Source organism: Cavia porcellus, unplaced genomic scaffold (genome assembly GCF_034190915.1).
Source record: "Cavia porcellus strain 051 isolate PalLab524CR breed Dunkin Hartley unplaced genomic scaffold, mCavPor4.1 scaffold_29, whole genome shotgun sequence".
Classification (NCBI taxonomy): Eukaryota; Metazoa; Chordata; class Mammalia; order Rodentia; family Caviidae; genus Cavia; species Cavia porcellus.
Window position 1 is genome coordinate 14,011,758 of NW_026947512.1, and position 27,942 is coordinate 14,039,699.

The following is a 27,942-nucleotide window of genomic DNA, read 5'->3' on the forward strand; positions in this document are numbered from 1 at the left end:
TGCTGGGCCAGGTCATAGTATTGCCAGTGTGGATTCCGTGTGACTTTCTCTTCCTTCAGCCTGGTAACCAGCAACTGTACAGTAGCCTGGATCCCTGTGTCACTATGGAGAGCACAGCCTACCTGCAGTGGACACACACATCAAAGAGAAAGAATCCGTTTTATTTCAAGGTATTGAGATTTGGGGATTGCCGACTCCTGCTTGAAGCCCAGCTGAGTGAAGCACTGCAAGGTTATTTCCTGGAATTCTCCTTTCTTCTTTCCTTTTTGCTCTGCTGATTCATAGTTGGAGCCATAGAATTTAGAGTTAAGAAGAACAAAGTTTACTTAGTTTTAGTCCTGACATTGTCATGTCCAGCTCTTAAAGTTCCCAGGGGAAAGACAGAGAGGATGGAGAAATAAAGATAAAAGTCAGAATGTAGAAAGCTGGGCTCAGGTGGAGGCCTCTCTCCAGATGGGAGGAAAGGAACTGCTCAACCACTGAAGTGCGTTTATTTATACATTCAACAGGTTGATGTGTCACATAAAGCCCCTCTGCCTAGTCAACTGTCTGCATGGAAGTCTCAGGTGACTTGCCTTCTTGGAGATGGAGCAGCTTGTTCATGTGGCCTCCTCCGGTGCTCTTTGTTTTTGGGACTGGCCTTGCTCCAGCCTGTGTATGTGATCATTTTCCAGCTTCAACCTCTCCCCATAGATTATAAATTAAACCTACTAAGTACATTTATTTTTTCATTCTCCCTGCACAAAACAAAGTCAAAATATATACAACTCCCCACCTCTCAATTCCTTCAGAGAAAGCATCTAGAGGTTCCACATAAGCCATGTCAAGGATTTTTGCTTTTACTCTTTAAGAATTTGTTTATATTTGTGTTTTTGAACACTACTGCAGAATGGATACATGGGAAGGAGCTGGAGGAAGCATCAGGCCTACCCAAGGTCAACCACTGTGATGAAAAGTGTGTTGTCTCTGCTAGAATTGATGAGTCAGTGATTCACACTTCTACCATCCAAAAACTGGAGCAAATAGCAGCTACTCTTTACATGTCTTCAGATATCTTCATAGCTTGATGAGAAGCTTGAGGGGAAGCTACCACTATCAGTGAGGTTTGTATTCCATGTCTGCCTGAGGAGTCTGCACTTAAGTGGAAATGTCATGGTGTTTTAGAATAGGATGGTAGTGTGGGGTGAAGCACAAAAGGAATTGGAACCTCTTAGTGTTATTATCTCTACAGTGGGATAACCATCCTCACTCCACCTAACATCCAAGGCTTTAGTAAGGATTATGTGAGATAATATTTGCAGAAATTCTTTGTGAATGCTGTAGCACTCTCAAATCTCAATAGGCTTGCTTGCTTTCTCTCTCCCTTTCTCTTTCTTTCTTTCTTTCTTTCTTTCTTTCTTTCTTTCTTTCTTTCTCTCTCTCTTTTCTTTCTCCCTCCCTCTTTTTTCTTTCTTTCCATCTTGATATCCTGAGACATACCAAAGTGCCTGATATTTAGTAATGCTTAATAAATGTGAAGCAGTTAAGTTAATATCCGGCCATATGTTCTTGCTTGTGGGGTTTATCTAGGGTTATTTCATGATGTTATGAGTCTGGGAGAAGTCAGGACTCCACATCCGTCTCTTGAGTGACAGATCCTCGAAAGGAGCCTTTCCAAGCTTAGGTAACCTGAGAGTTTATTGAAATATATGTGATATGGGTAGCCTTGGGTCTCCTTGTTAATTCAGCAACTCTCCAGATGGCTTCTATTTACTCCTCCGTGGTCTACACTTTTACTGTTCTTACCCATCTTGGTCTAAGTACAGAGCTTATCTGCTTCTCTAGTCTACAAGAAAGAGCCCATCTTTGCTACGTATTATCTGCTTAACAACTGTATAAAATATTCAAAGGGCTGCAGAGAGAAATCTCATTGCATCTTGCAGAGCATTCTAACATCCCAATGGCTCTGTTCTTCATTTTTATTTTAATTTTCTTCCCTTCCCCCTTTAAACAACTTGGACATTTCTCTCTTTACATCTGAAGAATTCAATTCTACTCAAACCCATGTCCTTCATAGCTTATCCTTTTAATCCTCCCTGCAGTTTTTTCTCAAACAAATGCAGCTCCATTTCTTAAGACACCTTAAATACCAAGCTCCAAGCTCAGACACCTTAAATACCGAAACACCTTAATACCTAAGTAACCACAGTGCTTATTAACATCAATATGATTTTATGTTATTTGATACAAATGTGCTAAAATCATTTAAAATTTTCTTTCACAAGTGTACTTTATCAACTTTTTAAAATGTCTAGGGATCATTTCTATCTTTGGTGCAAAAAAAAAGGGGGAGAAAAACTTAACAACATGATATTCCATCTCAGATATAAGGCATATACATATATTGGAAAACAATAAGACAATACATGATTTCTTGAATTGTTCCATTATCCTGTATTTAGCTCAGGCTTGTGACCGAGATAGTACTTGCTAAAAACCCCAGTGGGCCACTAACAAGTCACATAACTTGGGAAGATCATTACTCTAAGTCTGTTCCCTGATGCATAAGTTGTCAGAAATAAATGCAATTAAATAAGATTGAATCACTTTGTAAGATGTATTGGCTTTTAGTATTTTACCCAGATTACTTAGGTTGCTACAACTTGAAATAGCTCAGTATCAAGAGGAATTAACCCTCCTCTACACCACTTTCTCTTGGCCATCAGCTCGAAGTAGGGAGATATCTAACAATGAGGGTCCTTTCACTGTTTATAATTAAAGTCTCTCCCCCAAACTATGTCCTGTAGATAGACAGACATTGAAGAATAGTATTAAAATGCAAGCCTTAGCTATAGTCATGCCAATCTCATGAGTAGAGCAGCCAGTCCTTCCAGTGGTTTAGTTGAACAAGTGTCAGAAACAGTACCATCTCAACTTCTCCAATGGGTGGACAAGTCCTCAATGCTTTGCTGAATTTTCTTTGAGTTGTACAGTGGTCTCAGCTGTTTCTACTTAGTCTTTCTTCCTTTTGTCCGTCACTGAGAGTCACTATGCACTGTGGTCTGATCAGTCGTCCAGCCTTTTCCTACCCTCTCCCTGTTTTTCCTTACAAAGATATTTTCCCTAATGAAACCCTTACTTTCAATTTTGGAACTGACCTTAGAAGTAGTGGTTAAGGCGAATCAGACCTTAGAAGCCGTTTTCTTAGCTTTGTTAATGCCTCCACTAATCATAAGGCAGCATGAACAAGGTCTGAGCAGGTCCTCACTATCCATCTCTAGGGTGACAGCCAAAGTTACAGGTCAGTAGTGGCATCTTCCAAGGTGAAAGACTGGCTTCAAGTTTGCATCTTTCTCTTGGTTATGCTTGAAAAATATTTATTATTTGAAATAATTGTTGGAAATTTCATTAGCTATAAAAGTTTTAGTATTTCATTTTAAAGTGCCTTTATCAATGCCGAACAAATGTGACACTTTTGGCCTTGGAGAAAACAAAGGAACTATCATCAGCATAGGAGAATTGACATGAAAGGTCAGTAAAGAGTACCAAGGACAGATTATGGAGGGAATTATCTCCAGCTAACATCTTTATTTTTTATTTTCAAAAGCAAAACAGAAAAAAGAATTTCTAAAGAATAGTAGGAAATTAACACTAGTTAATACGATGCATATTGTTATCTTATTGTTATCTATTGTTCAGGTTACAAGATCTAGGCCTAAAAAAATGATCAAACAGTCAAACACTGACAGCACAAACTGTTCTTCCCAGCTAACATCTTTTGCAGAAGAGCAAACATTGTCAACTGTAGCACAAGCACTAGAATGGAACATGAGGAATTTGGCCTTGAGTAATGAAAAATGTTACAGACTAATCTCTGAAAGCAGCTTTTTCTTTTGTAGTGAGACCCCAGACTAGTGGTTCCTAAATTTAGTGTGCATAAGAGTCACCTGAAGGCTTATCAAATTGCAGACTCCAGCAAAGATCCTGATTCTACGTGTTTGGGTTACTGTCACATTTAAACCCAGAACTGCCCGGCACAGTTTGTCTGGGATAGTTTAATGTTTAGGATATAGGAAGTAGAAGGATAGACTGGGTGAGTTGTCCTCAGAGGCAGTTTTCTCTAGAAATCAATTATTTGTCTTTAAAAAGAATATTTGGAATCATCTCAGGAGATTTCTGAAAAATTTTTATGCTCTAAATTTATCAATCATTTTGGAGCTAGTTTTTCCTCCATTGATATAATATCAACCTAGCAAGCATTCAGTCTCTTCCACTGTAGAAGGCCCATTACTAACGCTACTTTGGGGGCAGTGGTGAAGACAAAATGAGACAATATCTGTGTAGCAGGACAACATCTTGCATATGATAAACCAGGAGGTGGCAAATTTCTGAAAAGGGCCAGATGGTCAGTACATTAGGATTTGTGGGCTACTGGGCTCTGTTGCAACTTGTACTCATCTGCACACAAAAGCAGCCAGAGACAATGAATGTGTGTGGCCGCACTGTAATAAAACTATTTCAGAAAAGCAGGTTTTAGCTGCATCTGGCCCGCCACCAGGAGTCTGCTGACCTTTGTTGTTAAGGTTTATGATCTTTGATAACTTGGCAAGGTTTTCTTTTTCTTTTCATTAAGGTTTTCTTTTTTATTAAGAATTAAGTACATCCGCCATTTGCAATTTTTTTGGAAAGGAATTGCTTATAGGAGCAATGAAAGCAGTATTTTTGAGTGTAAATGTTGGTATTATGTCAATGAACTTTATAAAAAATTTCCACCTAGAGAGATCGCCATTATGTGGTTCCAGATCACTGAGGGTGCCGCAGTGGGCACCTAGCCAAGCTGCCCCAGCCAAGATTTGATAAATTATCAGCTTGCATACAGCAGCAAAGATTCCATTTATTGTGCAAAAGCACACCGATATACAGACTTTTATGTTTAAAAAAGCTGTTTACAAACAACTGTTTGTATCATTGAAAGCTCTGTTATTGTGTTTTTCTTTTAAGGCAAATGATCTTAGTATGAGTTTTTTTTTTTTTTTTTTTTTAAACTAAAACCGGAGTATTCAGGTTTAACCTCAGTGCGGGCACTTGGCAATAAATATGTGGGCTTTGGCTTGTGATCTGAAAAGTTTCACCATCACTGTTCTAGGGAGAAATCCTGGCCAAAATTAAGAACAGGGTCCCCAAAGGAACGGAACAGATGAAAAGAAAAAAATTTGCCTACATCTTCAACATCTTTGATCTTTGCCCTTTTTTTAGGGCTTTGCTTTGGGCTCATAACATAGCTTATCTCCCAAAGTTTAGTACGTGGAAAGAGCCACTGGGGTGAATGTTCCCTAGACAAATGTTTCTCTGTCGCATTGCTCAATGTTTATTGACACTGAATGACTTGTCTTTTTAGTCTTTGGTTCCAAGAACATGTTTATCTATCCTAACTGTTATGCTTTTATCAGATGAAAAAGATTACAAATTATTAGCATTTTGCTTGGGTTATCGGCAAGGTTAGCACTAGACAGAGGGATCAGTTGGTACAGAGCAGTGATGATGAACCGTTTAAGCTTTCAGTGATAATAAGCCGCCGGCTGCAGCACGCATAACATACGTTCGCCACCACAGGGGTAGTGCTGTTCATTTACCTGGAAGATATGATTTATCCCATGGTTCTTATTTTTCCAAAATGTCAAAGATTATCTTAAGTGTTGTTTCATCATTATCTTTCACTGTAAATTCTGTCAAATACTTTTTAAAGCTGAAAGAGAAACCAAATATTATAAGTACTTTACCAATAACGAGGTTTTTATAAGTAAGCTTATTTGTGTGGTAAGGTTATGATCCTCAGTTTTTAAGTCCAGCAAATCTGGGCTTCAATTTGAGCTCCATCTGAAAGCCAGCTGTGTGATCTTGGTCATGTTACACAACTACGCTGAATCTCAGTTTCATCATCTATAAAATGGGTACAATATCCATACCCATCTGAGAATTGTGAGACTTAAAATAATATTTATAATGTACACATAACACAGTATCTAGTCTATGATAAACACTATATGTCTATATATATGTACATATATGTATTTTCATCTGGCTGTTATGCAGGTATGTTTTATGTTTTCATCAAGAAATGTTATTTGCTTGCATGCCAGCATAGGTGTTGTTTTTACATTTATTTTCATATCCTTACCCCTATTCCCGGTACTGTTAAGAACCTAACCTTTGCTACCAAATAGAGTCTGTGTGGAAACATCAACAAGCATATTGTGCAAGAGTTTTAAATATTTGCTTCAATTTAAGTCTTTCAATAATTTATACCATAGGACATGCTTTTCATCTTTGCAATTCGATATTTTCCACATATAATTAAAACCATATCGAGGCTGAAAACTATCAGATCTGTGTTCTTTTATCATACTTTTGGGAGTCTAGTGAACTTGAGAAAAGGGTGGGAGAGCAAAGAAACTTTGCAACACTTCAGTTTTAAACATAGACCTCACTTTCCTAATTCCCCACAATCCTGTTACTTATTTCTCCTAACTTTAAAATTTGGAGTACAGCTTTTATATTTTTCCTTTCCTTTTTTTTCCCCTTGAAACTGTGCTGGCTGGTGAGACAACACAGCTAGAGGTGTTATGCTGACATATTAGAACCCATAAAGTTGGGAAAAAAAAGCCACAAAAACAGCCACAAGAGCCAGGATTTTCATCAGGAAAGAAGCTGAGAGGTTTGGAGCGGCCTTCACAGAGCGAGTCTTCAGAGGCTTCAGGATCCTTTGTTTCTGGGTGAGGATGGCTCTTCTGGCTCCTTCCCACTGCCCAGGTCCAACGAGACGGTACTGATAGGAGTTGCAGGGCCCGAAACAGAGTTTCACAGCCAGCTCGGGGTCTTTTAACAAGAAAGAGATGAGGTCTGGCTTGGCACCTATCTCCAGGGCCAGCTCATCCAGGTAGTCCACGTAGTTGGTCTGCACTATCTGGCTCTGGCTTTCTCCAAACCTGAGTGAGGAACATGAAGAGGACAGATTCATGGACTGCTCTCAGCTCTATGAAACATCAGGAGGCATTTGATAGCTGTTTAACAAATGAAGACATGAGTAGATGAGTGAGGAGTCCTGGATAAGTCTTGGGCTGACAGTGTGAGTTTATCCCATCAGGAGGCCATCTCTCAGATGGAGGGTAGGCCCTCAGCTAACCAGCCACAAGTCCCCAGAAGCTGGAGGGATGGGGCCAGACTGATCATCGAGGTTATTGTTAAGTATTCATCACCCAGCTGCAAGTCTCCGGGAAGCATGTACAAGTGATTGTTGTAGATTCACAAGACAGCACAGTTTAGTAAAAGCCTAGCTCAAGTGTCAGGGCAAAGGAGCTGCTTCACATTTCCTTGTTAAATTACCGACGTACCCAGCAGCCTGTTTGGCGCACAGCAGGTATCCAAACAAATTAGAATTAGAATATAAAAATAACCCCTTACCCAGGTATAAAAGTGGTAGAATTGTAGCGTGGCTGAAAAGATAAGAAGTATGAAATATAAATGACCTTTATTTTAAGAATGCGGGGAGAGACCCCTGACCCACTGGGTTCTCCGGGGGCTGGCATTCTCTCCAGGGTCTGGCAATCTCTCCGTTGGACATGTGGAGTGGGGGCATACGTGTAGCTTAGGTTTGGGGTGGAGCCTAAGGGGCATTAGTGATGCACAGGTGGCCCATTGGCTTTCATTTCACACCACAGGTAAATTCCTAGGGGCAGGAAAGATAGAGCTCAAGATAGAGCCCCCTGGTTCCACCTCCAAGGCTTTACACCAGCTACAGTGTCCGGCCTAGGGCAAGATTCTTTCATTCCTGTTTGGCCCAGACGGGACACTGCAAATGTTTTCTTTCAGATCCAGACATACGCTTAGAGATGTTCACAAATTTCTTCAATATTCAAATGTTAAAATGCTCATGGTTGATAGCCTTTTAATGTTCTATGTTAAGCTTACTGCCTATATTATACTGTACTGTTACCAATCTCCTAAATGTTTAACAACTAAAATTAAGAGGTAATTATATATTTGACTCATGTTAAATGACACCATAGCATATCTCTATCCTAAATAAAAAGGTAAAAATTAATAAAACAGGCCATCCTCCAAAAATCAGATGGCATTAGACATTTTAATAATATAAAGAGGTACTTATATATAACATAAATGACATGTCAGTTCCTAAAATTCCCTGGGCCTTGTCCTCCTGGGAAGCAATTACTAAAGTCATAAATACCCTCTTGATTATATTATTTGACTCCTGAATACTTAATTAAATTCTATAGATACCTTCTACTATAACCAGATCCCAAGACAACAGGCAAAACTTGACCCTCAAACCCCACAGAGACCTCCTTAATAGGGCTTTTGGTGTTTTCAACAACAGAGATATTAGTGACATTTAGAGTTTTGAGACAGGTAAATCGACACAAGGTGGAGCTGTCTGCCCCACCCCACCATGGGCCATGCCTCAAATGCAGCAGAAGGACACTGGGCAAGAGAGTGCCCCATCCTGGCGTTCCTTTGAGATCTTACCCCAGGGCTCCTGGACTGTCCTAGCCACCAGAGTGTGGGTAAGCCATCCTAACTTCTAGCCCTCACAGGAAATGCCAACACTGCCAGATTCATCATTGACAGATCTGCTTAAACTTGCTGCTGAAGACTGATGGGGCTCAGGGCCAACATTAGCCCCCTTTAAGGTGACCTCCTCAGAGTCCTAAGCCCCACTAAAAGTCTCAGGTAAGACATTCTGTATACTTGTGGACATAGAGACCACATATATAGGGTTCTTCCTGAGTTTTCAGGTTGCTATATTAAGTCCTCAATCTCTATAGGGGGTATTGATGGTTAACCTATGCCGTTTACAAACAGAGCCTATTTCACGCAGGTTCCAGACTATTTCTTCCCAATCCACCCAGTGGTGTCAAATCCTCCCTGCACTCACTTTACAGCCCTAAATCTTAAAAATGCCTTTTATTTCCCTGTGTTTATACAGGCTGACCCAGCCACTCTGAGGTCTCAACGGCTTACACCTGTTATTGCTAGTAAACTTCGCCTCAGAGATATATATCACCCCCTTCCTTTCCTATTCACCAGTTTCTCAGACAAAACCCTGGTCAAGACTGACAGATAAATTTTGTCTTCTCACCTTTGTTTATACTTTTTCAGGATACATAAAAGCCTTTCCCACAACCAGGGAGACTGCTGATATACTTACTAAAGTCCTGTTACAGCAAATCATCACAAGGACTACAACCAAGTTAAAGCGGTCCATACCTGGTCTTCTTGACAACCTCAACAGCGATCAAAGTTGCTAGACTGCCATCCTGGTTTCACATCACTGAGGCTAAGTGGTGCCCTTCCAGCCCTAGATCTCACCATCCTTTTGCCTACTCATCTCCACCTCACCAAGGCCTCACAGCCACAACTCCCAGGCTGTCATGCTTTGTTATCCAGTTTGGTTCCTAATTTCTCATCCTTTTTACAGCAGGACTCTCAACAGTATTTCCTAAAGACTCCCACATCATACATACCAGAGTCAAGCCTTACCTACCTACCCTCTTAACTTTTACCCTTGCAGACGGGGGAATAATCACCTCTCATAACTTCACTCCTCATAACCCCACATTTATTTTTCAGAATTCTACCTTACTGTGGCAATGATTCTACCTCAATGTGGTCCTGATATAATGACATATCAAAATCAAAGGAACCTTTCTTTCTACCTCACCTGGGTCCTTAAATATGACAGTGCCATGCTTCCTCATAACACCTTGTCTCTTTGTTTTTCCATTCTAATATACAGGTATTCATCAGTGATAAAGTTGTCCTGGCTAAAACGCCTGGCACCAGCTTCTACATGGGCATCAACCTTCATCCCGTCAACACTCCTAAACCCCAGTACAGCACCCTCTTCCAGCAGGAAGCAGCAAAAATCTCTGCCCTTTTTCCTAATAATCAAAATATGGGACTGAAAGGATTTTGGCCTAGATGGGACACTGTAGCTGGTGTAAAGCCTTGGAGGCAGAACCAGGGGCTCTATCTTGAGCTCTATCTTCCCTGCCCCTCAGAATTTACCTGTGGTTCAAAATGAATACCAATGGGCTACCTGCACATCACTAATGCCCCTTAGGCACCACCCCAAACCTATGCTACATGTATGCCCCCACTCTACATGTCCGACGGAGAGATTGCCAGACCCCGGAGAGAATGCCAGCCCCCAGAGAGAATGCCAGCCCCCGGAGACCCCAGAGGGTCAGGGCATCTCTCCCTGCATTCTTAAAATAAAGGTCATTTATATTTCATACTTCTTATCTTTTCAGCCATGCCACAATTCTAATCAAAAAGGTGCAAGTGAACCTTTTAAGAGCACTTATTACTGCTGAACTATGTTCTGCCTCAGGAAAAACAAAGATTTCCTACCCCAAACCTTCCCTGATTCAGTTGGATAGGGGCTCTACAGTAATTTACCAGAGATCCTCAGGCTACTGCCACCACCTCTGCCCCTGCCTACTCCCACTCAGGGCAGAGTATGGGTGACCTGGGAAGATGTGAAATCTCACATAGGCGACACACAAAGCTGAAATGAAATTAAGCCAAGAAAAAAAAAAGTTCTAATCTGGTACAGTTTCTCTCCTTGTTTCTTTTTCTTTTCTTTTCTTTTTTTGTCTTTTTCCTTTTTATCGGTACCAGGGATCGAACTCACGACTGCCTGCTTGCAAGGCAGGCGCTTATACCGCTGAGCTAAATCCCCAGCCCCTCCTTCCTTGTTTCTTCGACTACAGTGTGAAAGAATCATCTGGGAAGCACATAAAAATGTAAATTTCCACTCTCGCCTACAAACCTTCTGATTTAGTAGGACTGAAAATTTACTATGTATCAAATAGCTTTTAGGTAGTCAGATCACTGTACTTTGAGAACCATTGTTCTAAATAGACAGTTTTATAAAAAATATCATGCTTACAGGTCAATTCTTTTTTCATTCCTTTTGATAATGTCCTCCATCATTGTTTTCTCTGAAGGTAAGTGACACAAGCCTAGAAAAAGAAAGGTGGGTTTCAGTGGGGTTGACTCATTTATCATTGCTTGACCCAGTAATTGGCTCTTAAAATTAAATTCTCAATGTGAAATCAGGTCATACAGGACACAACTGCTGCACTGCTGACCTCCAGCTGCCCAGGGAGCACAGGCTGCTGCATGGATTAGGAGGTGGAAGAGGTTAGGAGAAGAGGCCAGACAAGGTAAGCATGGTTGAGGTGCTTGGAAGCTGTGTTTGGGATCTGTCCTAAAAGTGGTAGGACCCTTGAGAGGGTTTCCTGCACAGGGTGAAAAGATTACACTTTTCCTTTGGAAAGACTCATCCGCAGCTGAGTTTAGAACAGCTCCACAGCAGTGGGCCTCTAGCTGCAGGGAACAGACAAGAGGCTATTGAAGCAAACCTGGTGAGAGATGAGAGTGGAGGACAGGTGGCAGGGATAGAAAAGGTCAGTGTGAGTTACCAAGTGCTTATAATTCTGTCTCCTGTCCACAAGTGTCCTCTGGGTTATAGATGGTTCTGAAATGGCCAAGGCCCCGCCTACGGCTCGTCATTGGACATCTCGGATTCAGGTAGTCCAAGACTGAGCTCATCATCAAACCCTGCCTCTATTTACCTCACTTTCAGTGCTAGAGATCCACAAGATGCCCTTGATACCTTTCTTTTCCCACACTGAACATGCAATTATGTCCTGACGATTTCTATTATTCCTCAGATTTATATTCTCTTTTCATGGTATCTCTGCTCTGGCCCAGCTGTCATTGTGTTTTAGCACAGATAACTGCAGTAATTTTCTCATTGGTTGATGAGCTTCCACTGTTCTCCTCCTTTAAATCTATGTTCCACTCGACTGCTGAAATAATGTGTGATAGAAATGTCTGAGAATACCTGTCCTAGTTTATCCCTACATTGGTGTCTCTGGCTGGAGAATTTTCTATGAGGCAGATGCTGCACTGAGACGTAATTAAAATGGGCCATAAGATGCAGCCAGATTTGGGAAGAACTGATGTATAGTTTATGATGCAGGATTCTTAGTACAGCATGCAAAGTTTTTGTGTGCCATCCCCTCCTTCTACCCCTCCAACCTCTGCCTCTTTATGTCTCACTCCAGGTACGTTGGGTAGCTTATGGCTCTCCATGTGCATCAAGCCTCTGTGTGCTTGTGCCCAGGTGATTTCTTTTTTTCTTTTCTTTCTTTAGTTGTTTTTATTTTTTATTTTTTTAAGACAGGATTTCACTACGCAGTTCAGACTGGCCTCAAATTCAGCCTTCCAGTTGCTGGGATTCCAGGCATGCAGCACCACGCCCAGCCTGTGCTCCAGCCTGTGCACCTGAGAAACTTAGTCATCCAGGAAGTTTTCTTTGACCCTCCCCTTACCCACTCTGCTAAGTACCCGCTCTCATCTCACAGCACACTCTATCAAAGCATTTGCCACACGTTAAAATGATGTAGTTAAATTTTTCTCGTCCCACTAAGTCCCAGCCCAGGCTACGTCTTTACTGAGTTTCTGTTGAACACAGTGGAACTCTGGAAGTAGGAAAATCATAGCTTTCTAAGTAGGGTGAAGTGCTGCACGGATACACAGAGACAAACCTTGCGATCATTTTGTAACTTTGTAGGGATTGGTGATGTTGAGCCATGCACTCACCTTTGAAAACTCTCGTTGCCCAACGTGCCTGAAGTTCAACAGTTGGGAAGATGGAGCCTAGGGGCTGGATGAGACCCATGCATGTGAGGGTTGGCTTCTCCAGCTGTGGGGGGAACATGTATTTATACAGCGAGACCATATTATGCTCTATTTTGACAAGTGACTCTTCAAGAAAAGGAAAAGAGAACGTATATCCTGTTGCAAAGACAATGACATCAATGTCCTCCTCCACTGTCCCGTCCTCAAAGAGGGCGGATGTTTCTGTGAGCTGTGTCACTCTTGATTTCACCTTGACGGCACCATAGAGTATGCGACTCGGAAGGTCATCGTTCAGTATCGGCTCTTTCATAAGGTATCTGAGACACAAAGGAAAGAAACACTCAGAAGCCTCTTCTGCTAAGGAATCTTGAACTCTTAACATTTTTTTAGGGGTAGCTCTGAAAACTAAGGGGTTTCCAAATGTCTATAAAACTGGAGTTTGACTAATTGCTTCCTCAACCTTTATTTCTAACTTACCATGATCTCACAAATCTCACGCTCAGAAATATAGAAAAGCATGTAGGTGATGTTAATTGAAGACACTTTACTTACAGAATTAGTTTGTTTTTGTTTTTGTGAGATAAGGTCTAGCTGTGTGATTCAGGCTGGCCTTGAACTCACTACATAGCCCAGGCAGGTCTTGAACTTGCAGAAGTCCTCCTGCCTCTGCTTCCGAAGTGCTGGGATTACAGATGTGGGCCTCCATGCCTGGCTCAGCTAGTCATTTTTAAAAAGGAGAACTCCCCAAGGACTTAGATAAAATGCCAACACCTCTGATTAGTACCCAAGTAACCATATTATTAAGTTACTGGTGTTTATTAGCCTATTTATGCTTCTACTATTTTTATGTTATCTAGTTTACTAGATTTTGGTGTTTTATTTAATCCCTACCTAATCATAAGTAAGGAGAGGAAATCATAAAATTCATAATGAAATCTACTTTGGCATCAGTGTAAAAATGAATGGATAAAGCTAGGTTTAGTAATATTGGTTGATCTCAGACTCCATTAAGTCTTTACTTATAGGCTGGATGATGGAACAGTTTGGTTGTATTTCTGAAGGTCTTTTTGGAGATTTGAGAACTCTTTTGTCAAATTGAGGAATAGAACTACATGGTATTTGTCATAAGATTTGAAAGACCTATTTTTTTTAAAAGAAGGAGACTGCTATCAACTAAGTGAAAATAAACATCTACACTGTTTTGCTTGTGCTTAAAATATCAATAGCATATAACATGAAGATCAGTAAATATTTATCTTTGGCAAAGAGAAAGGACTATGATATCAAACACTGCCCATGGAAAGAGCTCTCATAATATACCGAATTAACAAAACACAACTTATCAGAGAGTTACAAGCTTTCTACCACATCCTCTGGAAAGAAAGCTCAGTCTCTTGAAGCTGTCTTTTCCAGTGTTGGACAACTTTAAGGGTTAGAAAATTCTTTCCACCAATCCTAATTCTGATTTCTTGAACCACTTATAACATCCATGCATCGTCTTCCTAACTATGTTTTCAAGACATATAAAAACAATTTAAAATTCAAACTCCAAGACCTATAGGAAACATATACTGTTAGCAATTTGGACCTTTAAGAAAGGCAGCTTCAGACAACCTTGTTAGCCAATGAGTATACAACAAAATAACTTCACTTGTTTTTAGGCTCCAGACTATAATTTGCATGGTTGAACCAACGATTTAACTGTTGTTCCATCATCCATTTGGAAACTGTTCGTGGCAGGATGTTTCGGAGCATTGACTTAAACCTAGTGTGGAACACCATGTCCCATGGATAACCGTCTTCGGAGATTCGGCTCATGACCCAGGAACCATTTCTGGTGCTGATGAATACCTGGTAATCAAAAAGGAATGTAGTTTAAATTCACACATTATCGCCTTTGGGCAGAGTCTATTGTATCACCATACATAGGTATTATGTTTACTTCCAGAATTTATTGAGTTTCTTTTTTTTCCCCTTTTTTTCTTTTATTTCTTTTGGTCTCAATCATCTGGGGGGAACTAAGACTTAGTTTTCACTGCTCTTTGGCACCTTTGTCATAAAAGGAGGTCCTGGTGACTTTTATATTGATAAGGCAGGATTTCATGGAGACATGGGAAGACCTTTGATTAATATATATCTTTGAAGATGCGTTTTTATGTTACTCTTTTATAGTCCAAATATGCATTTGAACCGCTTCTCAAATTTTTGTAGTCATTATATGAGTTCTGTTATTTAGGGCTGTCCTTCATAAGTGAATGAGATTAATTTGTAAGAAATCTAATTCACATGAGGTTAAGATCATGTGTTCTGAATCCATACTGCCTACTATTTACTATTTGAATCCCAGCCCTACTATTTACTAGCTGTGTTGCCTTAAGTGAGTTATTTAGAATTTGCTTTGCATTCATTTATTTTTCTTTAAAATGTGAGTCATAGCAGTACCTCCATCATGACGCTATTGTTCAGGTTAAGTGGAATGATACTTCTGAGGTATTTAAAATGTTGTTTAGGAAGTATAAGCACCACTATCTTTATTATTTTCTAAATTTGGGCTATGGCAGGGGATTTAATACAATGCCTCACACCTGGAGTGAGCTAGAATTTAAAGACAAATTTTGTAAGGGAAGAGACCCATGCTTCAGGCTCAGAGCCAAAGATTTCCTTTTGTTGGGGAGTGTGTGGATGGCCCAACACCATCCATAGTACCCAGAATGGTTCTTTGGAGGCTGTGGAAGAGAGTTCTGAATCCTATGAATTTCCTTGGACAGAGCAAGGCATGCTCAGGATTTTGGTGAGTTTAGTTTGTAATTTGAAGCTTTGCAGATGTATCTAGTTCCATGTCTTATAGACATAGCTCTTGTAAATTCTCTGATAAGTGTTCCCAAGAAAGTTTGAGAGTATACTACCTTGTATAGTAGTTTGTATAACAATGCTAATTTATGTGATTAATCAGTATTGAAGAGACAGCCTGTGCAAAAGGTTGTTTAATGAGCCATTTAGCACACAAATATTGCCAGTGTGAACTCTTAATATTGAATCTGGCATCGTAGCAGGATATTTAACAGGCATGACTCATATAAAGAATTGGCTCATGCAATCCATGATTTGATATCTTTGGAACATTTGTTCTAACTTCAAATCATTCACCTGACCACATGTCATTGTCTAGGTTGTATCTTCACATGGTTGGCTCCCTTTACTTTATCCATCACACTTTCCTCTTCTTGTCTCTATGGAAGTTTTTCCCAGCACGAGGGAGACTGGGGCCAGTAGTTCCCACTGCACTGCTCTGTTGTTCTCTTACAGTCATTGCCTCCTTACTGGTCCCTCAGACTGAGGGCTGAAAGCACTGAAAAGTAAATCATAACGTCTTTTCACAAGGAAAGTTAGGGCTTCTTGGGTCTAGTGAAACTCATTTATTTATTTTTGGTTAACCTACTGTGTTTTTAGGTTGGCTCTGACCAATGATGACTCTGAGATGTCCAATGTAAACTCTTCTCTGACCCGCTGTGGGGAAGGCACTGTGTTTATTGCTCTTGGTAATCCTGAGTCCTCCAAATATCAGACTCAGGACAGTAAAATTTCACTGGTTGTGAATGTGGCCATGGTTAAGTTTTGTGTAACCAGACATGCAAGGCTGAGGAAATTAGTGTAAGAGCCATTAGGCTCCTCATTTAGGCCATGTTGAGAAGAATTGCTTGGGAATGGATTATTAGTTATAGTTGCCATCTTTGCCTAGGTCAGCCCTAGAGGGGATTTACTCCTGACCGTCTCCATCAACGTTACGTATATCTCTGACGCTTGACCCTTTCACATTCAGCTGGTGCCATTCTTGTGCAAGTGCAAAGATAAGTATTTGGAAGGACTCAGATAGCACTTCAGTACCTATGATCTTGGTTTGGGTCACTCCTGATTAAATATTCTTTTCCTGATAGTTGGGTCACTGAGGATTGGCTTTTTTCAGATATGATTCTCATAGCTCTAAATTTCTAAAAGATACTCCCCCAAAGAGGCACACATCAGCTTCTTGTTAAGTACCCTGGTCAGTTACATAGAAAATCATCTATTTGAAATTTTCCATGTAAAAAGTGAGGGAACCACAGTCTAAAGAAGTGAATGACTCAGTCTAGCATAATGACTCATTAGTGGCAGAGCTGGAGGAACAATTGTGGCTTTTTCAATTCCAGATTTTCTGCTACCACAGTGGGCAACCATCCAACCAATTAATGGACATTGGAACCTTGACTTATGGAGCTAGGATTCTTGAATGTGCTGTGCCTCCTTCATTTCCCATCGTGCAAGGTAAGCAGTAAACACCGCACCTGAGCAGCATTTTTACTCAGCTCGGAGGCAATATCTGAGGCTGAGTTTCCTATTCCAATCACCAGGATGCGTTTTCCCTCAAATCCAGCTGGGTGCTTATATTGACGGCTATGGAAATATTGGCCTTTGAACCGTTCAATACCTTCAGGGGAAAGAAGAGAAAAGTCTGTGAATGTCTATGTTATCAGTCATGTCAAGTAAATTTTAATTAATTTTTTAACTTTTCCTTTGTAGGGTTATTGGGGCACAATGATAGTGTAAGGGCACACTTATAGAATAACCAACTTACAGACATGTTATAGCAAGTTAAAATTAAATAGTAGCTCCTACCTATGCTCCTGCTGCCTGTCACAACACCTGCTGAATTCAGTCAGCCTTGACTATCTGGGTCCAGCTGCTTTTCTTCTATAATGCACTGGGCCAATTTGACTATGCTCAGCTTATGTTTCTCTTAATTAGAAAAATATATTGCTTCTAACTGGCTTCAAGGACTTTGGTTGGGGCAAAGTAACCCAGGCAAAGATACTTTTAAACTCTGCTTGAACCCTCTCCCCTCATCCCAAGGATGTTCCTAGGTTATGATAAACAATTACTTTTAAGCAAAAAATACTTATGACTTAATTCAGAACAATAATTGAAAGTCAGAAGGTTGAGTAGTGGCCATGTGGGGTTAGGAAGAGAAGCAAGAAGCCAATTTGCCCTTCCTGTGAGCCAGCTGGCATATGGGCTAGGAAATAATAAGAACCCCAACCCTTGTGAACAACTGGCTGATTCAGAGGATCCCAGGCTGAGTTGATAGCAACTGAGGTTCAAAAACAGTTTATTTCTTGTATTGTTTGATTGACTTTGCAGGCCTAAAACTGGTAGTCTGAGCGTCTATTTAGAGGGTAACAATATGCAGTGTAGCAACTATGGGGAATTTCCTTCTGTCTTGCTTTTGAAATTCAATATTGTTCTCACTGTTTTATTGTTTTGTTTTATTCAGTGTTCTCTTTTGACTGGTTTTATTCTGTTCTGTTCTGTTTGATTTTATTATAGCTGATGGTATAGGCAATAATTTTGAAGATAACAAGAGGCATTATGAGCCGGGGATTTAGCTCAATGGTGTAACCACCTGCCTGGCAAGCACGAGGTTGTGAATTCAATCCCAAAAACAAAACAAAACAAAAAAAAAAACCCAAAACAAAACAAAACAAAACAAAAGCAATAAGGTAATCTTTGTTGATTTCCTATTGTCCTGTATCACTTTCACTGTTTTGTTTTTATTGGCTTTATTTTGTTTGGTTTTATTCTCTTTAAAATAAAATTTTAAAAAATATATGACTTAATTTAACTATGTAACCAGTCATGTAGTGCCTTGCATTTCCTGCTTGCAAACTGTATTTAAACTAAAAACCCAAAACTGCCTCAGGGCTGATGATTTGTAACTGAGATTCCCATCAGTCTGCTAGTGTAATAAACAACAGTTGCCTTCTAGATTCCTTGGTGCAAAGAGTCTTCCATTTTTTTCAGTCTGATACTGGTTTTGCGGCAACAGAGTCAATCTTTTGTCCTATCTCTTTCCCTCCTACTGGAGTTACAACGTCAGAGTCAGTTGGCAAGTTCAAAATAGAAGTAAAAATATTAGATACCATTTAAATGGTGCAGGACCACAGAGAGGCTATATTCAGAGACAATAGAGTATGCTTATTGAATATAACATTGATTTTGATGAATGAATCAGGTCAGAGGCTGGCTCTAGCTATCTATTCTCTTATTTTGGACTGTCTAATGACCCTTTAGCATCACTTAGCTATTCTTTTAAGTATTTCTTAAACACATTATCAAGTGATGTCACTTTAATTCTGAAATACAAGATTAGCACTTATTCTGATTTTGTAAAAGCAAATATAAACCAAAACCACAGAATTTGCACATTTAGTACATAAATAAATTATTGGTAGTTAATTGCTGATACACTTCCTGTAATCTTTCACATTTCCCTGGAATATATGACTTCCTATAAGCATTTTCCTTTTATAGTGAAGTTACTTGAAAGGACTTGATCATTGATTCTTAAAATGAGGTCCCTTGGAATGCATTAGAAATATAAGTCCTTAGCTTCAGGTCAGACCTACTGATTCAGGAATCCTGGGTAGATCCTAGAAATTTGTATCTTAAGTCTTCCCTATGATTCTGTTTTGGAACAATTCCTCTTGACAACTGGGGCTCAATCCTAACTGCATTTTAAGTCTCTCAAACAAATTTGATTTCCCTGACTGTACTACACAGTGCTGGGATCTTTGCGGACCGTGCTCAGGTATCAGGGATTCAGAAGCCCTGCTGGGTGATCTGATATAAAGTCCAGATCTGCAACCTGAGAGTCCTGGAAGGAACTGTGTTCTCCAAGGAAAGGGCCTGGGGAGCTTCAAGACTGATGGCTGTGAGGCTCCATTCCTGCACTTCCTCCTGTCACTGTCCTGCAAAAGCATTTATTCCAGGACCTCTGTCCAGTAACCTCTGAAGAGAGAGACTTCAAGGACAAAACAAATACCATGTTTAGTAGGATAGCAAAAAAAAAAAAAAAAAAAAAAAAAAAAAAAAAAAAAAAAGACAAAAAAAGCCAAGACAGGCACATGGCTGGAAAAGCCTCTCCAACAGAGAACTGATTTGTCTGAGAATTCCCTGAAATTCTAATGACACATAGTGACTTTGGAGGAAGTTATCTGGGCTCTGTCTTAATCTTACTGTTATCCCCAGTTGTTCCAGACAATTCTGCCTGTCAGTCTGAATTGGATATAAATCTCCTAGAAACCTATTCCAACAAGCAGAGAATCCCCGCAGCCCTCACCTGGAAATGACTTCAGTGGGATGTGAGGCAGGATGTGGTGGCCGCTGCAAACCATAACTGCATCAAAAACAGCGCTTTGCTCTTTGCCATCGCTCTGAGTAACAACCTCCCATTGGCCAGATGATGAGAAGTCTGGGTGTTTTTTCACAGTAAGGACGGTTGTCTTGAGTAAACGGAGAAGGCATCATTAATAAGGACTCTAGCATAACATGGGTTTTGTCCAGGGCCCTTAAAGTAGGGATGGACGGAGTATAATGTCTAACTCTATTTTGTTTTTTTGTTTCTTTTTTGGAGTTCACTGCAGGCCATCCAGTGTGCCTGTCTCATTATTCCTTGGCTGGCAGCACTGAAGACGTGGTGCTTTGTGCAAAAGTCCTGACAAAGCAGTGGGAACCAGCCTCTAAATGGTGCCATCTCCTGAATGTAAACTTGAGTGAGAAAAGAGAAAGAAGATGGGGTCAGGACAAGAAACACGTAAGTCACTGAAGCGGCCATAGAACGAGCATTTGTCAAGAAACCTTTATGTGTCAAATCTGTGTGGACTCTGGATTAAGGAAGATATTTTATAGAAAGTGCAATGCAGAGTGCCTGGAATATTGTCAGCCCTCCTTGGAAGGGCAGTCCTTACTGTTAATTATTTTTTAAGCATATATGATATTAGGACTACAGTTTATGATCTCATCTGAATGAACTAATTTATTGTCTGGAGGTCTGTTAGTTTTAAGAAGTGCTCCTGAGCTGCTTTATATCCACAGTATGTAAGAAACAATGTCAAATGGAAGCAAAATGTGTCACCTTTTAGAGGGATGACATGCTTCTTCTCATGTCTGCAAAAATTTACAGCTCTTACATATGTATTATGGACTGAATAAGTGTTGCCCAAAGGCCCGTATGTTAAAGGTTGGGCTCCAGGCCATGGCACTACTGGGACCTGGTGCAATCTGTAGAGGTGGGGCCTAGTGGGAGGCAGGTGGGTTATTGGGCCATAGCCTTGAAGGGGGAGATTGAGACTCAGGTCCTTCCTCTGTCTTTGATTCTCAGGCACCGTGAGATGAGTAGTGTGGCCCAGTTACACACTACCCACCATGATCCTGATACACTGCCTCGTCACAGGCCCAGCGGCAATGGGGACCAACTGACCGAAGAAAGAAACCTTTGAAACTGTGACCAGAATCAAACATTTCTTCTTTTAAAGTAAGATATCTTGTTATTTTGTTAGAGTGACTAAAAACTGATTAATATAATATACCTTGCAAATTTTCAGGTACTTTTCAAAACAGTGGGTTGGGATTTTTACAGCTATCTCAGTTAGTGTATTCTGCATATAGAATAGATGTAGAAAGCTCATGAAAGGACTTTAAAATATGTGGACAGTTTTTATATGAGAGTAAAGATTTTAGATTTGTAGTTCAGAATAATACATTAACTTAAGTACTGTAAGTATTTGCTGCTCAAGATGTGGAATGTTAGACATACAGAATTTTAAGACCTCACCCCAGGCTTGTTTAATCAGAATCCATACTTTTTCAAGATCTCCAGGTGATCCATATACACATTAAGGTTTGAGAAGTGCCAATAAAAATTACATTGTCTTGTACTTTTCAGCTGTGCAATTTGTCTAGTTGGTTTTTTTGTATGAGGAGAAATTCGTTTTATTAATATTTGATGCACTATAATCATGAAAGTAAATATTAGTGAAGGGGAAATATTTTTTCATGCAGTATTTGTGTTAATATTTTGAACTATTAACCATGTTATCTTCTAATTCTCAAATTCCCCCTTAACATCCATATTTCTGTCAACTCAGAAACCATAACCAGAAGTGACTCTGTTTAGCTCTTCTTCACTCTCATAGAAACAATCCCAGCAACACACAATAACCAAGAGAAATATCCCCTTTGCATTTTGAGTATGAACTTTAAATAACAGGTAAGTTATGTTTCAGAAGAGAGCAGTATGTTTCATAAGTATATTTATAGCTTTGTGTGGACAAAGATGTACAAGATCTTCTAACATTAAAAGAGAATCTGTCATTTATAGGATAGGTATACCGAAAAAATGGAGGAAAACTATATTAAGTAAAGGTGGCATTTTAATATATTTAAAGATGTAGACTTCCACCCCAGCAAACTGTTATACATTAAATATGGTATAAGCCTGGTACATACAAAATTAGAGTTACTAAGAAAATGAGATATGTTAAAAAAAACCCCAGTAACATTTATTTATTCAGAAATTTCTATGTAGTACTAATAAAAATGCAGCATGTTTGAAGAAAGTACTGTAGCTTTTGTTGTGGATTATTTGATTTTGAGAAAGCACAAGAATAAGTAATTCTAAGTATATTTCAGAATGATCTGACCATCTTAATACTCCTAGAAATTACATCCAGAAAAAACAATGAACAAAAATTACTTCCAAAGGTTTCAGAAATGGAGAGGAAGGTGTTTGTTTAATACATATCTAAGAAATCTCATTTCTGTAGAGAAGTTAAAAAAATAAAAAGCAGTTTGATTTTTTCCCATACATCCTTTCAATGGAAATGAGGCCAGATGGATGGTAATGAATAATATTAGTTTAAATGTAGCTTTACCATCAATATTATCATTCAAACTTAACAGATGGTTCTCTTCTATTAATACAAACAATCTATAATGTCAGGCATAATTATACTATGTTGTGGATTTAGTCATATTCAAACATTTTGACAAAAATTGGAGTGGGATAGTTTAACCACAATTTTTTCATCATCAGAGTAGCTTTTTTATTTAAATAGGAGCTGGATTAATAAACGAAAACTGATTCCCCCAAAAGTACAATACCTGGAACTGAATATATTTTAGAAGATCAAACTTTTTGGCAAAAAGTCTGAAATACTCCAGGAGTTTAGAGTTGTGCAGGAAGTTTGGGAAATCTTCGGGCATTGGAAAGTCACTGAAACAGGACATCTCTTTGCTGGTGTTGGTGATGACAGATTTGTAGATACTTGCTCGGCCATCTTCCACATTTTCCTAGAGAATCAAGTAAAATAATCAGTGGTAATCACATATTTTTAAAAATCTCTTCCTACCCCTGAGTGAGGTGGTTCTTTTTCTTTGGTGGTTCCAACATGCCTAAAATATACAGATGAGGTACGACATTTGTAATTCACCTGTTTGTAGCCTGTCAGTGTTGCTCAGTGGGGTGAGCAGTATGGCATTGATGGGGCTCAGCACAGCAGGACATTTGGCTTCTCAGGTCTCCAACTAATGTCAATGTCAATCTTTGTGACTCAATTAACTTCCTCAGTTTCCCCTAGGAAGTGTTTATACTCATCTGCATCTTTAACAACTGGACACATTGGAAGAGAACATACTGGAGAATTTCAAGAAAAATGAATAAGTTGAGAACAGTAGGTTTTCACATCTTGATTTGAATCTGTCTGCCTTCACCTTGTGCTTTATGCAAATCAACTGTCCTCCAATGACAAAAGGGTGAACATCATTGATACCAATCAGAATTTAAACTTAAATTTTAATGTTAGCAATTGCGCTTTGGTAAACCCCAACTCAGTGCATAGTATGGTGGAGTTTATTATCAAAAGAACACCATAGTGTCTTCTATGGCATGGTGAAATAAAATAAAACATCAATATTCATCTTCAATCCAGCCACCACAATAAATCAGCTGTGCTTGTTTCAGTCTCATCATTATTTCAAAGAAAATAATTCATTTCTCACCATATCTTTACATCTAGTTTCCTTATATTTTGGCAACACTGAAAAAAGTAGCCTGAACTGGCAAAAGGGGCTTCATCTGCAGAGTAAGATGCAAGTTTAAATCCACCTTTTTCAAACTGTGAGTCTGGACTGGTCAGTGCTTGTGCGCTTCATGTATACAGTAGCAGAGCACTAAGGGCTCAGAAGTTGTGTCCATTGCTACTGATCTTAGCTCAGCTGTGTACCCTTAGCTCAGTCCACTGTTCACTTCAGTGTGAAAGGCCACCCAGGCTGGCTGCTGTTAGACACTCTTGCTATTATTGCACATGTGTTTTCTGTACAAGAGGTTTTACTTGATCTCAAAGAGTGAAAAGAAAGGAGTAAACTTATGGGAAGCTCTCTATGTGTATTGGACCTCACTGTGATCTAATTTTAAGGAGACTAGCAACGAAGCTATGATGATGTTTAGTCTCACATCATGCATTCTGTCTGAGTTACTTCTATCATTGCTGAAACAAAATACTTGACACCCAACATTAAAGGGGAAATATTTACTTAGCTCACAATTTGTAGAAATTTCAGCCCATAATTGACTGGCTCCAATGCAGGGTGGCATGGCAGACAGGAGTTGCAGAGGAGAAACAGTTCATGGTGGGTAGCAAAGCAACAGGGATGACCATGGCTCTTCTTATCTCTTATATCTTATCTGGGCTACTTAGGAAGGGTAGCATTCACACCCTAATCCTGTGCCCTTGATCCTAGCATTGCACCATGAATCAATCCCAGTGTCACATACTGTAGATCCAGCCACCTCCAAAAAAGCCCCATCTACATATGCATGAGACTTTACAAGGGAGATCTAGACACAGGCTATAGCATGTTCTAAGAACAAACCTTGTTACATACAGGCCTATTGTTTGCCAATAATTTTCTTCCTCACTTCTGCTTTAGCTCTTGTCTTTACACATTCATTCATTCACTCATTCATTTACATGTTCATTCTTTCACCATTTATATTTTCACTCATGGCTGCCATCCAAGGTTTTTCTTTTTTTATCAGCAGTATATTCTCAGACCAGATTAAAAAATTAAATGATAACTTTGTTACAATTTCAAGTTGTATGGAAACAGCCAATCGGATTAGTGTATGCCAGCTTTCCGGGTGGTTGTTTACTGTAACGTTAGTGTTAATTATGAGAATTCAAAGTAGATTTGAAGTAGACTATGAAAGAGATTCTGTCATATTTATGGGGATGGAATGATCTAAGCTTTGCGTGAGTAAGTAATGGTATTTTTATTTTCAAACACAAACTTTAAATCATAATCTGATGTGCAAAGTTTTCCTGTTTGTTTCAGCAATGATTGAACATAGTGTCCTTGGCAAGACTGACTGTTGGAATTTCCTATTCAACTAAATTCTTTTTTTTTTTTTTTTTTTGTCTTTTTCATTTTTATCAGTACTGGGGATTGAACTCACGACCGCCTGCTTGCAAGGCAGGTGCTTATGCCGCTGAGCTAAATCCCCAGCCCTCCAACTAAATTCTTAAATTGAGAAATATTTAATTAAGCAAACAAATAATATTTTTTCTTAAGACTTAATCAATCATTTTGTGAGTAGTACAGAGTGAATGAGGGATGCAGAGTCAGACCAATTTGCTGATACCTTACTTACTGGCTTTGTGATCATGGTCAAGTTACTTAAACCGGTTTCTTTGTTTTCTCTTGTAAAATGGGGCTCATTAGTAACTCCAACATGGGTTTTTGTGAAGCTTTATTGGGATAAAAATGTTTAAAAATAATTGGCTCAAAATATATGTTCAGTAAATATTTTCTTCCTTTGCTATTATTATAGGTCACTAAAGTTAAGCTTATTAAAGTATCCATAGGTTAGGATCAGTTAAACTAAGAAGGTTGTAAAATAGCCATGATACTGGCTTCTTTTGAGACTCAGTAAATTGCCCTTGAAATGTGACTGAATCTTCTGTATGGTCAATTTTAAGGGGAAATTTGAATTTTTAAAAGATCTGGTTCTGATATCTGGGTCCAAATAATCTTAGGGTCAGGGCAAAATTTGTCTTTATAGGTTTAACTTGTGTAGTTTATTGGCAAACCATAATGACATCAAAATTCTTTTTTCTGAAGATTGATAATTTTTATTATTGGATTGGCTGGTAGACAGCAATTAAAAAAGGTGTTAGGTGGAGGTGTAGTTCAGTGTTAGAGCCCTTGCTTCACACGTGTGAATTCCTGTTTCCATCAATATCACAACACACACCCATGTACACATACACACATATACCTGCATGCATGCTCATAAAGAAAAATATCCTCATAAGTGATTGTTCCTACATTTTTGTTCCTACATTTAGTTGGCTAAAATAGCTGTGTATGTATTTGGATAAATCTAGTAAAATTTTCTTAGTTTTCCCAGGATAATAAAGGACAGATGTTTAACACTTGTGTGTGTGTGTTTCAAATGCTTCTTTTGCCAAGACCTCAAGCTTGGAGTTAGGGATAAGATACAAACAGCACAAACACAGTTTCTATGTTCAAGGAGCTTATTATTATTATTATATTAAATTTAAATATATTAAATGTTTGGGACAAAGACACATAGGCTTGATCTCAAAGGAATGTTACTTCCAAAACATAAATTTTACTCACACATTTACTTAAATTATAAGCAATGCCTAAAAGCTATATTCTGCACAAATGTTTTTAGTCTGTAGAATTTGGTATAATTTACTTTAATGTAAGTGATCATGTTCAAAGATTTTCCTAATTTAGAATTTTCAGAATATTGGAAAACTGTGTAACAAAACCAGTTAGTTAAGATAACACAGATTTTGAATTTAAGATCTTTTGATCTTGAGCTGGACTACAGTTTATCTTTGACTATCAAAATAACAAGGCTATTTAAATTTTTAATATTTCTATTAGCACATGTTTGCAGTACATAATGATCACGTTCATTGTGGGGGAGTTGATACATGTACATAATCTATTTTAATTCTTTTTACTGACTTCTCCTTGTTTTCCTCCTCCTTCCATCTCTTAGTCCATTTCCCACTTGCAAATAGTCTATCTCCCTGTTTCCTATGATCTGTTCTCTAGAAAATAAAAGGATGGTAAAAATGTCACTAAGCTTAAATCAAACTTATACAGCAGAAGTGACTCACTTATTACAAAGACAAAGTACAAAAACCTATAAGATAACCTTTTTTCCTTATGGAACACTGTTATTTTGACCTTAGAAATCAATACTTGGGTGGTTACTATCTCATGGGTAGTTGCTATAATGAGCTGAAATAATAAAATTGCATTTTGCAAAATTGCACTCTTTAAAACTGTTCTATAATTTTCTCTTTTCTTTCTTCTGACTGAATTTGACATCTTCATAGCTTAAAATGAATGTGATTGAATCTTTTTGCTACTTTTCCTACAGTTAGAGGCAATATTGTAAATCTCAAAATGTGTCATTGGGCCAGTTGCATTAGAAATATTCAGGGGAGCTTTGACAAATCTCAAGTCTGAGTTGCTTTGGGCACAGCCCAGATGTACATATTTTAGTAGTGCTCCCTAGCTGATCCTGATTGTGCAATGAATTTTGGAATTGTCACCTCTAGGATGGTATCACTGGCTTCAGCTATATTCCTATTAAGCTGGTATCTCCCTAAACCACTGTCTTTGATCCCTGGTAGAGTCCTCTAATTAAACTTCTTGGCATAGATACTTCTCCTTTTCTTTCCTGCCCTCAGGGTAAGGGAATACCGACTAGCACAGAGCACAGTCAGGAGACTGGACCCCTTGCTATTCTCTCTAGTCTCCGCAGTCATTTCTGAGCCACCTATATCTTTGTACTAGCAATAGGCTGTGACTTTCTGTTCTCTTAAGTGTACCAGGTTCTTAAGCTTCCATAACCTTGCAAATGCTGTTTACCCTGCCCAGAAGAGCATTTCTCCATATTTACATGCCTCATCTCTACTTACTGTTAAGGCAAATGACAGCATTACACCGTGGAACCCTGTGCTATTCTCTGCTGAATGAGGTTCTATACTTTCATAGAATTCAGTGTATCAGCCCTGAAAAAATGTGCTCATTTTGTACTTTCCCCTTAAGTAAAGAGCTTGCATTTCTATGTATTTAGCACTTAGCACATGTCTAGTGCACAGTAGGCACTGAGTCAGTATTGTTTTTAAGGAATGAATGACCAATATTAACCAGAAGCTTTTTTGTGGTCACTGTAACAATGGCTTAGTGGGCATCTGGTTGCATACTAGAAATAAGAAAATGGCTTTGCTGAAATTTATGCTGTAAACTCTGTTCTGTTTTATACATAAAACATTGTAGTTTTCTGGTAGTACCCCAAACTTTGTT

The 27,942-nt window shown here is 39.0% G+C and overlaps 1 protein-coding gene and 2 long non-coding RNA genes across 5 annotated transcripts in view; 2 read left to right on the top strand and 1 right to left on the bottom strand.

The window, feature by feature from the left end:
- On the top strand, positions 1-5,019 carry LOC106028717 (uncharacterized). The gene is made up of 2 exons (XR_010044547.1): positions 1-170; positions 510-5,019. It is a non-coding gene; the product is annotated as an uncharacterized LOC106028717 (long non-coding RNA).
- Positions 3,536-27,942, bottom strand: part of Fmo2 (flavin containing dimethylaniline monoxygenase 2) — a 27,998-nt gene continuing 3,591 nt past the window's right edge. The window contains exons 3-9 of one of the 2 annotated variants that reach the window (XM_063240179.1): positions 22,690-22,878; positions 19,868-20,030; positions 17,037-17,179; positions 14,480-14,565; positions 12,676-13,031; positions 10,955-11,027; positions 3,536-6,965 (exon numbers count right to left, since the gene is read on the bottom strand). In XM_063240179.1, coding sequence (XP_063096249.1) covers positions 6,614-6,965; positions 10,955-11,027; positions 12,676-13,031; positions 14,480-14,565; positions 17,037-17,179; positions 19,868-20,030; positions 22,690-22,878 — 1,362 coding nt within the window. In that variant the 3' untranslated portion in view covers positions 3,536-6,613. Of the gene's footprint in view, positions 6,966-10,954; positions 11,028-12,675; positions 13,032-14,365; positions 14,566-17,036; positions 17,180-19,867; positions 20,031-22,689; positions 22,879-27,942 lie in introns of both variants that reach the window. The other variant, XM_063240178.1, reaches the window with a different exon arrangement.
- LOC134474012 (uncharacterized) overlaps positions 14,563-27,942 on the top strand; it is an 82,564-nt gene continuing 69,184 nt past the window's right edge. The window contains exons 1-4 of one of the 2 annotated variants that reach the window (XR_010044549.1): positions 14,563-17,016; positions 20,162-20,341; positions 20,909-21,061; positions 23,156-27,831. This is a non-coding gene — a long non-coding RNA (uncharacterized LOC134474012). Of the gene's footprint in view, positions 17,017-20,161; positions 20,342-20,908; positions 21,062-23,155; positions 27,832-27,942 lie in introns of those variants that run through there. The other variant, XR_010044548.1, reaches the window with a different exon arrangement.